At 39.5% G+C, this 18,211-nt stretch overlaps 1 protein-coding gene across 1 annotated transcript; it reads left to right on the top strand.

The window, feature by feature from the left end:
• Positions 1-4,335: 4,335 nt before the first annotated feature.
• Positions 4,336-17,285, top strand: idh1 (isocitrate dehydrogenase (NADP(+)) 1). Its single transcript, XM_042495007.1, is given in 10 exon segments — positions 4,336-4,454; positions 6,010-6,059; positions 6,061-6,140; positions 10,481-10,772; positions 12,830-12,935; positions 13,742-13,919; positions 14,009-14,160; positions 14,310-14,450; positions 15,271-15,433; positions 16,547-17,285. Coding segments are annotated over 9 exon segments (1,248 nt in total). The 5' UTR covers positions 4,336-4,454; positions 6,010-6,017; the 3' UTR covers positions 16,641-17,285.
• Positions 17,286-18,211: the final 926 nt, after the last annotated feature.

The following is an 18,211-nucleotide window of genomic DNA, read 5'->3' on the forward strand; positions in this document are numbered from 1 at the left end:
TATCAGGACTCCCATTGCGAAGATTTAATTTCTACATTGTGAATTTTCACTGGAGACACCTGACAGTCAACAGAAAGGCCAGAAACAACAAGAATATTTAAAGGAAGACGGGAGGTGACAGGACACAGAGCGCAATACATCGAGACTGACGGCTTGATAATATGAATGAATATTAGTCTTAAGGTAGCACGTTAAGACTACAAAACAAATACACGCATAAAAACACACATAGCAGCATTAATAATATACAACCAGGCAAGTGCACCTGAAGCCAAGAAGCCGGGATAAAAATAAAGTGCCAGAACTTGATGTGAATGTATAACAGCACAATTAAATCATACCGGTGTTACATCTACAGTTTTACTTTGTTTTCTTATATTGTATGGTACTGTATGGTGAAGTGTGGGTTAGGAAAGCCCTATAAAAATAAAGTTTATTATTATTTTTTATAACAGCAAAACCTAAAACCAAACCAAGCAACAAACAAATGCAATAACAAAGCATCAGACTGCACAGGTGACCACAAGCACAGGTGACCACTGTTATCAATGTGTCTATATGAGCACAAACATCACCACAACAAGTCAAATTCAAACAAACAATGCACATTCATTTTGACCAAACGCAAACAACACAGCCACAAACAACCGAGAGCAGCGAGAAGACGAAATGTTTTTGACTCACCTGTTTGAAGTCTTCATGGTGTGTGTTCTTCATGTGTATGTGCACGTCTACATGGATGGATGTTTGTGTGTATATGTGTGTATGTATATGTATGTATGTGTATGCATTTGTATATGGATGTGTAAATATCATATTTTAATTGTATTTTCTGCAAATTATGTTTTAACTTGTTTTCTTATATTGCATGGTATTGTACTGAGAGACAGCAAGCTCAATTTCGCCGAAAAGGGGACACGAGGATATCAGCTCTCATCTCACTGTCTCTCCGCTGTGTGTGTGTGTGTGTGTGTGTGTGTGTGTGTGTGTGTGTGTGCGCGCGCGCGCGCGTGTGTGTGCGCGCTGACAGCCTGTTTTTTTTTTTTTAATGAGTTGACATAAGATGTTAATTTAAGAAGGATAGGCAAAGCTTCAGCCTACACCTTTTTGGTCAAGGTACTTGTGTTTTGACACAGCCACGTGTTGTTTCTAAAAAAGGGCATCTACAAAGATTATCAAAAAAGATTTGTGTCATCAAAAACAGGAATATTTACACCAGGGCTCAAAAACTGCAGTATCTGCGGTCTCCCCATCAGTCAGTTTTTTCCGATTAAGAAACTAATTTTTTTTTAAATCAACATATATAGAACAGAACATTTTATGTTTTTCTTTCCTTTTTGGCTTGTTTTTTTTTTTTTTTTTTTTCTGTTAACAATCGAATAGTTCAAAAATCTCCTTTCTCTCCAGTGTCATTTCTCTCACTCCTCTCCACTCTACAACATGCAGGGGACGTGGACTCACTTCTGTGCTCGTTGTGACTGAGAAAACGCAGCTGCCGCGCTGAAACCTGACAACAGGCGTGTGTGTGTGTGTGTGTGTGTGTGTGTGTGTGTGTGTGTGTGTGTGTGTGTGCGCGCGCGCGCGCGCTGACAGCCTGTGAATACACACACAGCGGAGAGACAGTGAGATGAGAGGAAGCTGATATCATCTTCGTGTCCCCTTTTCGGCGGATTTTTCCGCTGCTGCAGATAATTTTGTCACCTTGTAATATATTAATTTTGTGAGTAGGCTATATTAAAAACCGCCAAACCGCGGCACAAGCACTGGCACCTCCTGGCACCTCCTGGCACGTCTTGGCAACCAGTGGCATCTGCTGCGACTGCTAGCGGCACCTAGCTGCGGCATCTGGGGTGCCACACGAGGTGCCACAGTTAGGTGCCGCAAATTAGGTGCCGCTGCCGCAAATTGAGCCAGCCCCTGCTGAATGGTTTAGAAAAGCACTATGGAAACAGAGTTTATTATCACTAGTGTACCTATATGAGCACAAACATCACCACAAACAGCCAAATGAAGACAAACAAGGTTCATTTTACTCAATTTTTACAAGGAGAAAAGCGCTATAGAAATAAACGTTATTATTATTATACCAGCACAACCTTAAACCAAACCAAGCAACAAACAAACGCAACAATAAAAGCATTAGACCTCTGCACAGGTGACCGCTGTTATCAGTGTGTCTATACGAGCACAAACATCACAAAAAGCCAAATTCAAACAAACAATGCACATTCATTTTGAGCCGATGCGAGCAACACAGCCACAAACAACCGAGAGCAGCGAGAAGACGAAATGTTTTTGACTCACCTGTTTGAAGTCTTCATGGTTGCAAAGTGTCCAACAACCACATCATGTAGGCTAATGTCCCCCTGGACTTCTGCTGTCTGGTCCACATATTGTCCATTTCCGTCCCAAACAGGCTCAGCTCGGTCGGTTTCAGTCAATTTAAGCAGCTCCTTTTCAACAAAATCTCCAGAAATCCTCTCTCCAGTGCTCCCAGCGACAACGTGTGCAGAAAAAACTTGCTAATCCTCCTTGTTTTAGCCTTTTTTGAACTACGTTGCTAACGTTGTAATCCATTAAAACAAAGAAAAAGTGGCTTCCCTAAATGTGTCGTATCTTCGAAGAGTCCCACCGGTCCGTTTTGCATTAAAAAAAAAAAAGTAGTTTTTAATCGTTGAACATCAACCTCACCTGGCTCCTTCTGACGTGGCTCCACCTGCAGGCGCAGCGCCGAGTTAAAATTCTAACATTTAAACATGGCGCCCGTCTTCTCTTGTTATTCCGTTTCCGGTTTTGTGTTTTAATTTCCGGTCGCAGGTGTTGCTGGTTGTTGAAGTCTTTTTTTAAATTTCCTTTAGCGCACACGAGTTCATTAACAGAAATACATACAGATACATAAACGAAGAAAACAGAAAAAAATAATAATAATAAAATGACAACACAACAACAACAACAACAACAACAACAACAATAATAATAAATAATAATAATATAATAATAATAATAATAATAATAATAATAATTTCATAATGCCAGAGCTTGTTTTATACACATCGTATTATGATCAATTTAATAGATATATAAGAGAGATATATAAAAAGAAATGTAAGAAAAAAAATATAACATCTTTATTGTCAAACAACAAAAGTCAGTTTGGTGACTCTTCAGCAGCAACACAAGAAAAAAAAACATAAAATGAAAAGACAAAAACTAAAAGACAACAAAAGTCAGTGACCCTTCTCCAGCAGCACAAAAAAACACAAAGCACAATAGAAAATACAAAATAGGCTAACTTAAATGTCTTGATAGTTATTGTTCTTGGCATTAGATAGGTGGTGCTATAAATATAGATAGGTGGTATATATATATATATATATATATATATATATATATATATATATATATATATATATATATATAATATATATATATATAAATATATTGTAATGGTGTTTTGTAAACTAAATAAGGGTTGGGCACATGTTTGTGTGCATGACACAAAATAAAGAAATCATTAATAAAGTGTAGGAAAGTCAGTGGAGTTTTGTGACTTTTTTTTTTTTACATGAATAATGAATGTTTTTACAATTTTTGATTTTTAGTTGGGTTATTTTTTAGTAATTTTGAGTATTTGGGGTGTTTTTTCTCTTTTTAAATAGTTTTGAGTTTGGGGATGTTCCTTTTTCCTTTTATAATTTTGAAACGTTTTTTTATTTTATTATTTTTTTTTTTAACAATTTTGAATTCAAGATCGTGTTTATCTTTTTTTATATATAATTTTGTGTTTTGGGGAATGTTTTTTCTTCCTTTTTCCAAATAATTTAAATAGTTTGTTCATTTTTTCAATTTATTAAAAAAAACGTAAGTACATTTTCATATAATAATAATAATAATAATAATAATAATTTATTTATTATTAAAATTTGATTTTTATTTGAGTACCTTTTTATTTGGTGGTTTACCATATTGCAGACAAGACTGACTTTTATTTATTTATATTTAATATCTGTTCAAATTCGGGAAAAAACACACACACAATATAGATATTTTTAAATAAAATAATAATAAATTTAATACACCATGATATAAAGTATTTTGTAAAAGTGAGAACAGGGTTATATAACGTAAATTCTTTAGTAATAATCATAGATTCATTCAGTTGTTGTTCAGTTGCGGAAAAGCGCTGCACGGACCAATCAGAGCGCCACTTTTACAAACCCTGCCCAGACAAACCCCGCCCCTCCAGCTGTGTGGGCTTATCTGATTGGCGGTTCGGGTTGTTCTCTCTTCTATGATTGGCCGATATCTTGTCAGTAAGTTCGGGGACGTGGAAGCCGGGTACCTGCCGCTCCTCTCTCCGCCTGAGCCGCCTTCCCTTCAGCTAACCTGCAGTCCGGCATCATTCCGCCTCCGCATCCCGTCTGACAGCGTCGTGGACCTTTAAACCAAACAAGGTAAGCTTTTTGTAACATGTAATGACTCTGTGTTAACTGAAAAACAAAGAAATTGCGACGTAATATACCAGGAATGTACATGAGTCTTATCTCTGATCTCTATTGTCTCTGTTAGCCACAGAGCGCTAAAGCGCGTTAACATTACAAAAATAAAGCTTAAATTGTTTATTTTTCGTGTTTGAGTAAATAAGATTCAATCTAATGTCACCTCAGGGGTCTTTATTGAATTAAATCGGCTACTTGGCTCTAAGACAAAAAGTTAGGCCTTTAGTGTAAGCAAACTCCTTCCTGTTTTCTCCCATATAATTTATTATTAGTAAGCGTATTTTATGAAAACTGCACGGTAAACGTTGTAATAACGGTTTGCATCGCTCGTCCGGTCTGTAGACACACTGACTGTCGTTGGCTGTCCCAGCAGTCTCCTCCCCATCGTGCGATCAGCAGCCTGTCCATCTTATGTAACTTTTGCAGCCGTCCTGTCCCAAATGAGGCAAAAATCTCCAAATCTGTGAAGAAATCTCACATCTCAGACATGTAATAATCACGTAACTACACATGCACATGTCAAAACGATATATATCCTTTTCATAAGACACAATAATGAACATTTAAGTCGTGAATAAAAAGCTAAGGACACAGTGGACTCTGCATTAAGTTTATTGGCAGGTTAACCATATGCTGCAGGGCTTTTGTTGCTCACTTTGACAGTTTAAGAGGATTATGTGGCTGTTAAATCCACCAGTGTGTAAAGAGTAAATCAGGTGGAGCAGACAAATGCTGAGTCATGCCCTGGCTGCTCCTAGTTGATGTTATGAATGAATTCATTCATTGAGGCTGTAGTGTTATGCAGAGAGGGACTTTGTCTTTGATATCAGTGTCACTCATTTGAAAGTCCCATTGAGAGAGAGCTACAACTACAGACATTGTCTTTTAAATTACTTATGTTTAATTTCACTGTGTAACAATTTACTCAAAAATACAACAAAAAACAAATCTATCAAATCTATCTTTACACAGTTTACTGTTTTAGACCAATTTAAAACATTTTTTTAATGTTACAGTGACAAACTGAAGAACACAAGGAAAAGGCAATTTGAAACTAATATTAAAATTAGCAAGAAATTTAAAAGTTACAAGAAATTATCAGGTTATTTTCTTTCCCTTGTTATTATTTTCTTGCAATTAGCAGTGGCCCAAAAATTAGCAAAAAAAGTTACTGGAAAATTACCTGATGAAATAACAGTAAAAAAAGAGAAGAAAAAACAGACAAAAAAAAACAAGATTTTTTTTTACAAAAAAACATATGTACATATTTTTTTTTTTTAGTTGTCTTGATATTTCCCCCCCTTTTTTAAAAACAGTTTTCAGGTAATTTCCTTTTTCTTGTCGTTTCTTGCTGATGAATTTCTTGGGAATTTTTTGCCAAGTCCTTTTTTCTGTGTTTGTGAAAGAAATCAAACCAATGATCTCAGGTGTCAAATGCCGTTGAAAGGCCTCTGAGCACAGCTGTTGAGGGTTAAATGTCTGTGTGTTTGTCCCCCGTGTCCACCGCCAGGCTCAAAGATGTCTCAGAAGATCAAGGCCGGCTCCGTGGTGGAGATGCAGGGGAGACGAGATGACTCGAGTCATCTGGGAGCTCATTAAGGACAAACTCATCTTCCCTTACCTGGAGCTCGACCTGCACAGGTGAAGTATGACGACCACAGGGCATGCACGACGGCGCTGTAGGTCAAACTTTTTGTTGCTCTCATGTTTGTGTTTCATTTAAAGTGCAGCGCGGATTTTGAAACATCAGTTCTCGGTTTTAGAAAAGCACATATCATGATTATTCTCCGTGAATACACATTCGTTCATCACGTTGGTGCTTTGAATCTTTATTACACTAGGGAAGGATGTTGTTTGGTAACACAGCAGTGACAACAGGGATGAGAGTGAATAATCAGGTTACAGGTCCTGCAGTCCCTGGGATTTCTAGTTTGGCTTGTTTATCCAGCACTCCCCAGTGAAAAGTGTGAACAGCAGGAGTATCTGATAAGCATCCAGTGAAAAGGAGCTCGGGTTTCTTCAAAACAGAGACACCCTGAGCCTTATCCCCGAAAAAAGTGTCTCTAGAAGAGTGTTATTATCTCACCTATGAAGCAGTAGTTACTGTGTGTGTGTAACAGCACAGTATTATCATACTGATCTAACTGCCATATGCACGGCCCTTTAAAGCAACATCATGTCGCTTTTCTACCTTAAAAAAGCAGTTGGTCGAATTGTACACTAACTTTCAAAAGGGAGAATGGAGTTTTTTTGGTGGTTTTCTGGTTTAACTTATTAAACTAATTTGGTTTGATTTTTATTTTGTTGTCTCTTTTGTCTGACCGTGGATCCGTTTATATCTATGTAATTTATATTTGAGCATAAAGTATGAATGACAAAAAAGAAAAAAAGGGAGAATGGCATTTATCCCTCCATTCGCCCACTTTCAGCACTGTGTACTCGGCCAGCAGGCTGCGGTTTATTTATTTACTTACTATATATAATACATATTAATAATAATTAAAACATTATTATTATAATTTCAGTTTTTAAACTACTAAAAAATGGCAAATAAATCTACCTTGTTATGTCGTTTATTTAATAGGGACAATGCAAATTAACACTGTACAACCTCAGCCTGTTATTCATGCAAACAGTTTGCAAAGTATGGGCTGCAGGCTGTCGGTAGCAGAGTCACATTTGCGCAAAATCCGGTAATATTACTTGGCAGTTGACATGTTTCTTTTGCCTCTGGCTCTGCATCCCTCAGCTCATCCACAAATGCACGTTGTCTATAGGCAGACGTGTAACAGCGCTATGTGGTACAACAGTGGTTTTGCACCTCAGCACCTGCTGATCTTAAGAGTTCTTAAAAAGGCATTGAATGAATTAATACAAAAGTAAGGCCTGAATTAGTATTAAAATGTTTTAAAGCAGTGTTTTTTAAAGTCTTAAAAATGCCAAGATGTTTGAGGTAGGATTGTATTCATAGAGATCTCACTAGTCATTTACAATCAGCACCCTAAACAGGACCACGTGTTTCTTCATCTGACCTCGCTCCTCCTCTTATCTTTTGCATGTACTTTGTCCAGAGTTACATGTTATTTACATGACCTCTTTATGTGAAGGTCAAGTCCTCAGTGTCCCTCGTGATGTCTTGAACTGTGCAGTGGGGACAGATGGCCAAAACTTTGAACTTTAGCTTCCCTCTAAAGATATATTTGATGGATGTTTCACAGCGTTTTCATCATCTCTTCTCGTTTCTTGTCGTAAAAGTTAATGATTTATTGTGCAACAGACATTGGAAGTACAACTTCGATTTCAATGTGGTGTAATAATTACTCTGATGGAATAGCAGTTTCTCAATGACCTCGTCTGTTACAGATCAGAACACTGGAAAAACAAACTGGCAGGGACCACATTTACATGCACAAATATTCTGTTTTTTTGTCCTTATTCTGAAAGAGACAATATTCCCACTAAGCTGTTTACGTGGCAAAATTATAACGAATATCCCACAAATATTTGCGTTTACATGCAGCTGTGCATTCTCTGCTTAACATGCCAGTTTGTGTCATTTTGCATCAAAGTAGGATTTTTTTCAAAGCGGCAGACCCGATCAAACAGCCTCCCTGCGACGCTGCGTTCAGCCGTATGCATCCACTTAGTCATCACTTGTGGCGGCTTGGCATTCAGAGGACGGGGAGGAGGAAAGTAGGTAAAAGGTCACAGCTGCTCTCAGACAATGCTGTTGTGCTCAGAAGAAAGCATATGCCAATACGTAAAAGGAATGACAGGCATGTTGACCTTATTCTAGTGTTAGAGGAACAATCTTTCAGTGCAACAAGTGGAGCGACCTGTCCAGTTATGTTGGCGCAGGGCCAGTCGTCATTGCGCAGTTGATCCGTTGTTTCCTTTGTTTCTGTGTTGCTGGTTGGTTTTGCGGCTCACTCGGTCAGTAACAGGCAGAAGAAGAAGAGGAAGCACAGTTAGAGCGCTGTGCAGGAAGAGGGGTAGGAGGTTAATGGCTATTCTTGATGCGAACGCCAGAGTCTCGCAAGAAATATATTTAGCTGAGATGTGGAGCGAAGAAAGGCCTGGCAGCAATTTGGGATTTACCTCAAGCTGCAGGCGATCTCTCATGCTCTTTTTCACCGCTCATTAACCCTTCAACACCGATCGACATTAGCTTTCTTGTGCTGCATCCAGATGCTTTTCACAAGCATTTTAATCTCTGAAACCTAAGAAAATCGGTTTGATTTCTTCCAAAGATATGGTGAAAAAAGGCAGTGAGCAGCGGAGTAATAACAAGTTCTAGAAACTCCAAAGACATATGTAGAAAATTGTTTTTTAAAAATTAGGAAAAAAACGTCTCGGGAAAAATATTTAAAGTTAAGCAACAGAATAACTTTAATTTTTATTTTTATTTTTTTATGTATTTTTTTATTTCAGGTAATTTTTCCATATTCTTCAAGCTTTGGGTCATTTCTTTCATTTTTGTTGCTCATTACTCTCTTGCCATGTCTTTGAACGAAATCAAAACAATTTTCTCAGCTCTCAAAGGGTTCATGTCATGCATGATGTCCTTTGACACAGTGATAATGTTTCACGTCACAGCTCTAACATTCAGATTAGCTCAAGCCAGCTAAAACACTGGCATACGTTCACTTTTAGTACTTTGTTGTGCAGCAGGGCGTCTGTGCAACTGAAGCGTAAATAATCGCTGCCCTTCTTGAAACAGAGTGCTCTTGTTTATGGCGTCCCATGCCTCTGCTGCTGGGATTAGAGTCCGTCTCCATCACTGTTTGGTTCACTTCTTCCTCGGTGCATCTCAGTTCACTCTCATACTTAAAAACAAAAAAAGAATGAAATAGGACTACTGACTAACTAATGTCTGTAATAACAAAAAAGTGTCAAAAAAAAGAAGCTGCCATTCAACATTTGGCAGATGGCAGATCTGATTAAATATTTCCAGATCTAAATCAGTCAACTTTAATGTTTGACTCTATTTTACTTGGGTGAGGTTATTTATGAACAACGATACATCCTCTAGTTTCGAATGTCGACTGTCTTGGCCAGGTCTCCCTTGAAAAAGAGATTCTTAATCTCAGTGGGACCAACCTGGTTAAATAAAGGTTAAATAAATAAAAACAATGAAACAATGAAAAAATATAGTTTTTCTATCAACTAGGTTTGGGCAGTATGTGACAATTTATACCTTCCTAAAATTTTACTGGGGAATACGGTACATGAAGGTTTAAGCGTGCGCCCACACATGTACACACACACACACACACACACACACACACACACACACACACACACACAATGGTGAATGCTCTACTTAATTTCAGCTTTTCAGAGTAATAAATACACAATCAAAACCTTAACAATGTTCAGAAAAGTAATATTTTCACACCAATTGTCCTTTTTACTCTCCTTGTTAAATCATCATAAAACACATTTCATTCAAACTCGACAGAAACAAAATAAAACCCCAACTGTCTCGGTTACTCTTGCTACTAATCTAGTTAGTAAGTTCACTGTTCCAACAATCACCAGCTCTGGTTTGGTCCAAATAAATTCTTAATTCACCAAGTTAAATGTAAAAACATGCTGTTATTCCCCATGGTCTCACTCTGCCTGCTGGCCACCGGCTGTTTACAGTCCTTTAACTTCTCCCTCCACCACTAGGTGTCGCTGTGTCTTTAAGCTTAGCTGCCTGTTCAACCAGTAGACACTGAGCTCTAGTGGTGCGTGCTGTGCACTACATACAATGAGTTTAATAGAAAGAGAAGCACCTGCATTTTTGACACTATTGAAAAACATACCGTTAGGATTTCTACGTACCCCGGTACACTGTTACACAGTGATAATGCCCGAGCCTACTAAAAACTGAATTGGAGCAGGTATAGAAAATAGAAACACATTTCCAGGACATTAACGAATCTTTTTCTGCGGCTCTATCAATTAAAATTCCCTTTTCGTCTCTCCCTGCACAGCTATGACCTCGGTATGGAGAACCGAGATGCAACAGACGACCGGGTGACGGTTGAGGCGGCGGAGGCAGTCCGCCGTTACAACGTGGGCATCAAGTGCGCCACCATCACGCCAGACGAGAAGCGCGTGGAGGAGTTCAAGCTTAAGCAGATGTGGCGTTCGCCCAACGGCACCATCCGTAACATCCTGGGAGGCACGGTGTTCAGGGAGGCCATCATCTGCAAGAACATCCCCCGCCTGGTGCCGGGATGGATCAAGCCCATCATCATCGGCAGGCACGCTCATGGAGATCAGGTATCCCATCACGAGTCTGTCGGCTAAAGTGCTCTGTTGATGATGTCTGAAGAGTATTTACTCTGGCTGTTTTTAACTTGATTCTGCGTACTGAAAAACGCACTTTGGAGGGCATTTCTCTGGTTTTTAGGACATTTTTAGGATGAAGAACATTTCTAGAATTATAGAATGTTTTTCAGATTTTAGGAGGTTTCTAAAAATTTATGATGTTTTTAGAATTTGAGGACGTTTCTCAAATTTTGGGACATTTTAGGATATGGGATTTTAGGATATTTCTTGGATTATTGGATATTTCTAGAATTTTAGGTCATCTGTAGGATTTTAGGACCTTTGGACATTTTAGGACTCCTTAAAGACCCCAGGACATTTCAAGGATTTTAGGACATTTCAAGAATTTTAGGACCTTTCTAGAATTTTTGGACATTTCTAGGATTTTAGGACATTAGGGGCTTAGCTAGGACCTCTGTCTGGGGTTGTGAGGATTCCCCACACTTTTTTTAAAAAACAAGCTTCATTGCGATGTTGTATTACGGACTTTGGCACCTTTTGTGTACTAAAAGTACAAAAATAATTCCTAGTGTGAATCACTTTATTTTTTCACCCTATCGAGGGCCAGATTAGATTTACTTATTATTTTACTTATTCACTTATTTTTTATTTGTGACTGGCCTGAGTCTAATCACTCTTTAACTGCAGGACCACATCTCAAAGGAGCGACTGTAACTGTGTAGCAATCACATGAGAGTCTTTACTTGTGGAGAAACTTTACAGACTCCTTTATTATCTGACTAAACCGCTACTATTACTGAGGCATCATTTCCAACAAACCACTGTGACAAGCTGAGATTAGGTTTGAAGGGTTATCAGAGGAGACTTAGTCAATTATATTTCATCAGCTGCACTTTGGACCATAATGCACAAACCTCTACAGTCTGAACAAGTCTGCAGCAACGTCACAGAACTAGAGAACAAGTTTGAGCTCGTGGCGTCGTGCCAAAGTTAACAGCTCCTCCCTCAGGAGTGAGTCATGCAGGTGAAGTGTCAAATAGCTGCTGGTTACATAATATCTAATGTGGATGTCAGAGGCTGAAAAGGCATTTGTCATCATGACATGCTCTTAAAAAGTAACCTACATCAGTAACCTGTGCAGACGGCATGACGGTGCACACTAACTCATACTGCATTAGTAAAAAACAACAGGACAACATGTTATGTTTGCATGTTAAATGGAGCCACGGGGCGCCCTCTAGCTCACCTGGTAGAGCCAGTGCCCCATGTAAAAAGGCAGTGTCCTTGCTGCAGCGAACGCAAGTTCAATTCCAGCTGGTGGCCCTTTGCTGCACATCATCCCCACTCTGGCCCTTTCACATACTGCTGTCTTATTAAAGTCAAGAAATAATCTTAAAAAAATAAAACAAATGGAGCCACTGGTGTCTGACAAACACAGTGTGTCCCAATAACATACTACCATATTATGTAGTAAATCAGAAAAATATTTAGCATTTAACAGATATTCTTCCACATCTGGTCACATTTTGCAGTCTGCATGCCAGCATGCTTTTCTGGTTATTCCGACCCACAATCCTCCGCTCAGCAGAAGATATGCAACATCAACTGAGCCGCACACAGATGACAGTTTGACAGCTCACTGTTCGCCAGATTGACGTGACTGATAACCAGTTAAATAGTAATAACAGGAATATTAATGCTCTAAGTGAACTAAAAAATAATGAAGACTACCTACAATAAAAGAACGTAACTGAAAATAATAATGACAGAGAAGTTGTGATTTCACTGTTGTGATTAAAGACGTTAGAATCTAAAATGTATGCAGTTAGTACTGAAAAAGTACATGCATTGCAAAACAGCAGAGTACTCTGTGTTGACCTTTGACTGGAGGTCACTCAGGAGCAGCCGCCGAGTCAAGTGCGACACCTAGTGGAAAAATTCAGTACATCAGTCCGTTCCGGCGATTGGCTCAATATCAAATTGATTTTTTCAGTTTTTTTCATTGTCTCAACTTGAACACTGTGGCTTTCTCAATGTTCTCCCCACAGTACAAAGCCACAGACTTTGTGGTGTCAGGGCCCGGCAAAGTGGAGATGACCTACACACCTGCAGATGGTGGAGCGCCAGTTAAACACGTCATCTACGAGTTTGTAGGTAAGAACAGAGCCAGCCAGTTTCACGATCACTACATGAGACACTGGGTCAGGCAAACACCCAGCCAAACAACTGCGACAGTTTTGGAAAACTAAATACACCCTGAAAGTTAGCAAAAGTAATGGGATTTTGTTTCACAAAACTGTAAAATGTCTAATCAGAAATTTTAAAATTCAACAGTAATTTCTGTTTTTACAGATTCTGGATGTGATAAATAGTGCCATTTTTTCAATTTTTTCCTTAAAAATCTTTTAAAAGATTTTTAAAAAAAGTACCCAAAAATTATTTCGTATTGCCAAAAAATTCTTAAGAAAAAAAAACACTAAAAACTTTAAAAGGCAAAAAACCACACATTTTTTCATTTAAAATTACCCAAAAAATGTAAGGAAAAAAATGCCGAAAAAAGAAGTCAAGAAAAAGAAGACCTTTTTTTTTTTTTAAGAAAACATGCCAACTATATATCTTAACTAAAATCAATACAAAACGCAGCCATTTAAAGTTGTATGCCCCTTCCTTATAGCCAAATTAAAAAACATAAATCCCTCCCCTGTGCTTAAAAATGATTTGACATGCCTCTCCCTTTTTGCTGAAAATAAGTTATATTTTAATATTTAGTTTTAAGTCAAGAAAAGTCATGGAAATATATTAGTTAAAATCTGTATGAACTCTGACACTAATAAATGCGGTTATACTGTGTATGTAGGTCTGTATGTGATGTTACTTCACAGCGTATGTGAATGAAGTATATGTTTGTGTGTTTGTGTGTGTGTGTGTGTGTGTGTGTGTGTGTGTGTGTGTGTGTGTAGGCAAAGGCGGTGTAGCGATGGGGATGTACAACACAGATGAGTCCATCAGGGACTTTGCTCACAGCTCCTTCCAGATGGCTCTGACCAAAGCTTGGCCTCTGTACCTCAGCACCAAGAACACCATCCTGAAGAAGTACGACGGTCGCTTCAAGGACATCTTCCAGGAGATCTACGAGAAGTACGAACTTCAAACACACGCAAACTAACTCTTCCAAAGCACACTCACTTTTTAACTAAGAAGTGTCGTCCACCATCTCGTGTGTCCAGGGAATACCGGGCTCAGTTTGAGGCCAAAGGCATCTGGTATGAGCACCGTCTGATCGACGACATGGTGGCCCAGGCCATGAAATCAGAGGGAGGCTTCATCTGGGCCTGCAAGAACTACGACGGAGATGTACAGTCTGACTCTGTGGCACAAGGTCGGTAAAAACAGCACACTCCCACAAGAAGTTATGCAAAGAAAATTGTAGAAACTTCTCTAAAAATCTGACCGTTGCAAAACTGCATCGCAATAAAAAAAGAAAATGCTGATTTTGCCGTTTGTTGTGAACGTGTGACTGTGTTTCAGGCTACGGCTCGCTGGGTATGATGACCAGCGTGCTTATCTGTCCTGATGGACGCACAGTGGAGTCTGAGGCCGCCCACGGCACGGTGACTCGCCACTACAGACAACACCAGCAGGGCAAAGAGACCTCCACCAACCCCATAGGTACAACAGGATGCCTGTTCTGGAGCATTTACCCCCAAAAAACTCCAAAAAACAAAAGTTCTATTAATGTACTGTACACTGTACGTAATGTACTGTACATCAGGGACACATAGCAGACCAGTCGCAGCAGACCCACATATGTTTTTAAGATTTCAGGGCATTCCTCAGATTTTACAGCATTTCTCCTATTTTAGGACATTTTTCCCAGAATTTTGAACATTACTATGATTTTAGGACGTTTCTAGGATTTTAGGACATTTCTCAGATTTATCACATTTCTAAGATTTAAGGACATTTCTAGGGTTTAGGACATTTTTAGGATATGGGGACATTTCTAAATTTTAAGGACATTTCTAGGGTTTAGGACACTTTTAGGATTTGAGGACATTTCTCCAATTCAAAAGATTTTAGGATTTTTAGGATGTTTCTAGTATTTTGGGATGTTTCTCGTATTTTAGAACATTTCTAGAATTTTAAGACATTTTATTGGTTTTAGGACATATCTAGGATTAAGGACCTCAGGGGCTTAGCTGGGACGTCTATCAGGTGCTGGGGGATCCTCCATTTGCACTTTTGTCAATAAACAAGCTCTATTTTTATGCTGTTTTATGCACTCTGGCACTTTATGGATACTAAAGTACAAAAACAATCTCTAGTGTGAATCACTTTCTTTTTATTGTGAATTAGAAAATGGTTTAGGAGCCACCAGGCACCCTATCAGGGGCCAGATATGGCCCGCAGGCCTAAAGTCGAGTATCATAGCTGTAAATGAATTCCTTTGCTAAATCCCGCTCTTACACTGGGTGTTTGCGCTCTACAGCCTCCATCTTTGCGTGGACGCGGGGCCTGCTCCACCGGGCGAAGCTGGACAACAACACAGAGCTGCGAAAGTTCGCCGAGGCGCTGGAGGCCGTTTGCATCGAGACCATCGAGGCCGGTTTCATGACCAAGGACCTGGCTATCTGCATCAAAGGCCTGCCAAAGTGAGTGTCTCCGTGATCTACCTCTCAGTTTAAACTCTTCAAGGACAGCGAAACTTTGTCCCACCTTTTTGACTTCTTTACTCTTCCAATAGTTAAAGTTTATGCAAATCCTGTCCTTCGCTACCCAGAAATCCATTTCAGTGCGTCCCCCCGTGCTCTACTTGGTCACCAAAGATCCAACCTTGGTGCTATGTTTATGAGATTTGCTGTTGTTAACGTCATTTTAATGTCTCGCTGGCTAGTTATCAAAAAACGTGCCCAGTGTTGTCTGTTGCTGCTGGCTGCCATTGTCCCCTGGACGGGCGGGAGTCATAACGTGTACTGACATCCTGTCTTTTCCTTAAAAACATAAATCACCAGCTTTGCCCCTCCAGCGTGTGGCGCTGTAGGCGACCTCCTGTATCTCCTGTAAGGGTCGCCCTGGACGGTATATTTCCTCCTTGTTCACTGATGATCTAAATAAGTCGCTAAATGTTTCTCCTGTTGAGTTTTTTTAAAACAACGCCGCTGAGAGGCTCCCAAAAAGACGCTAAATAGCGATAAAGTCGGCACGTTGGAAGTCCTCTCCTCCCGTCACCCTGGGACCTTTGATCGTCTTGTTCATTTGAAAACACAGACTGACGGAAAATCTCGTCAATGGCAGGGTAAGAGTTAAAAAAAGAAAGAAACAATGGGTTAAACCCTGCTGCTGACTGATGACATGTTGTGGACTGATCTAGCAGCATTTTGACGCAGCATCATGCAGTTCGTGTAGTACTGGAGGAGCGAAACCATGGCAACAACGCTGGCCAAATCAAAGCAATTAATGCTTTTTATTATTGGTTCCGTTTATCGGCAAACAACTTTATAATTCAAATTATCAGTATGACGTCATAAGTCCCATTATTGGGCCAATGATTATCGTGCATCCCTGTTTTTAAATAATATTTAAAAAGGCTATAATATGGGAATGAAAAAGAACTGATAAGGAGTATTGATTTTCGGAGAGTGTATGGTCTTTAAAGTTAGCCTCAACGTCATGGAAAAGTCGTGGAAATGTGTCTTTATGTGCACGAAGCCCAGCGGTCACACTCAGGAAGTACTCAGTCGTTTCTCTTGTCTTCCTGTTCGCAGCGTGACACGTGCCGACTACTTGAACACCTTCGAGTTCCTGGACAAGCTGGGAGAGAACCTGAAGATTAAACTGGCCAACCAGCCCAAACTGTGATCTCACCCCACAGCCTCAGCCATTAAACACAGACACACACACACACACACACACACACACACACACACACACACAGAGACAACTACACGACCACAGGAGTCACGACCACAGGAGTCATCACCGGAGCGGGGAGGAGTGTCCCGGGACTCCAGATCCACGACTGATACCGAGTCACTCCGTGACTGGAGCGTGACCGAGCAGGGTGCCTTGTCCAGCAGGTGTGTCGGCCGTCATCCCGGTTAATGTGTCACCAGTGAAAACATTAACAGTGTCCGGGACTGACCGCGGGCGAATGACCTGGCGGCTCAGCGACCTTGTTTACCCGAATTGCACTACGTCCCCTGAAGTGAGTGTGTGTTGTCAGTATTTGTTGGTGATGCGTGCAGCAGACGGGGGACGGGATCCGTGCGCAGGAGCCTCCGGACTCTCACTGCCTTATTCGTTTTGTGTCAAAGTCATCGGTTGATTCTTGTCGTCTTCTTTTGTCTTGTAATCTTTTTAATAATACCTCAAGCGATGTTTTATGTTTTAGTGCCAGCTCGAAACCACAGCGGCAGCACCGTCAGCCAGCTTTTAACTCTCTGAAAACTAAAGCAGTTTAGCTTGATTTCTTTCAAAAAACATGGAGAGAAGGCAATGAGCAACTAGAAATGACCCAAAGATTAGTGAGGAAATAATTTTAAAAAGTTATGACAATTACCCAACATTTGCACAAAAAAAGTAAAACATTTTAATTAAAAAATAATTCTGATAAAGTATGTCTTTTTCTGTAGGCTAATTTTAAACATATAATTATAAATATAGATTTCTTGATGTTTTTTCTCAGTTATTTGAGGAAAAACATCAAGAAATCTCTACTTTTAAGGCAATTTTCACGTCATTTATTTGTTTCTTTTTGTTGTTATTCTTTTACTAATTTTATCTTTGTAGTTTGTGAGACTTCATCCTAAGTTGGTGATTTTAGTTTTTTTTCCTTGCGTTTTTATAAGAAATCAAACTAATATGTTCATGTTTCAAAGGTTTAAATACTTGTGAGAGGTGTCTGAACGCAGCACTAGAAAACATGCCAATCCTGGTTTTTAAGGGTTAACTAAAGAAACCCATCAGCACAGTAGCGCAGAACCATATCACAAAGTTTTACTGTAATGCAGACTCTTCTTACACATTTTGTAAACAAGCTCGTCTGTTAAATTTTGTACTCTTGTTACTAATCAGTAGTTCCAGAGGAGTATTTATTTGTCCTTCATTTGTCTGTGTCAGATCCTGCCATTCTTCACGTCTGTCTGTTGGTTAGTAATCAATATCATGCCTCTTAATAACTCAGAATAAACGAGTTTTTGAAGAATCATGTGGCTCTTTATTTTGTGTGCTGATGCCATTCTGGACTGTAAACAACTTGATCTGCCAGTTATTTTTCTGTTGTCCCAAAAATCTACCTCACATCTCAAGCTCATGTCTTGTTTTGGGTGACCAAATGCCAAAAGCCTAAATATATAATCGTTTAGAGTAGTGGTTCTCAAACTGTGGGGCAGGCTCCCACGGAGGGCCCGGAGGGACTGCAGGTGGGGTGT

This window comes from Plectropomus leopardus, chromosome 10 (assembly GCF_008729295.1).
Source record: "Plectropomus leopardus isolate mb chromosome 10, YSFRI_Pleo_2.0, whole genome shotgun sequence".
NCBI lineage: Eukaryota > Metazoa > Chordata > Actinopteri > Perciformes > Serranidae > Plectropomus > Plectropomus leopardus.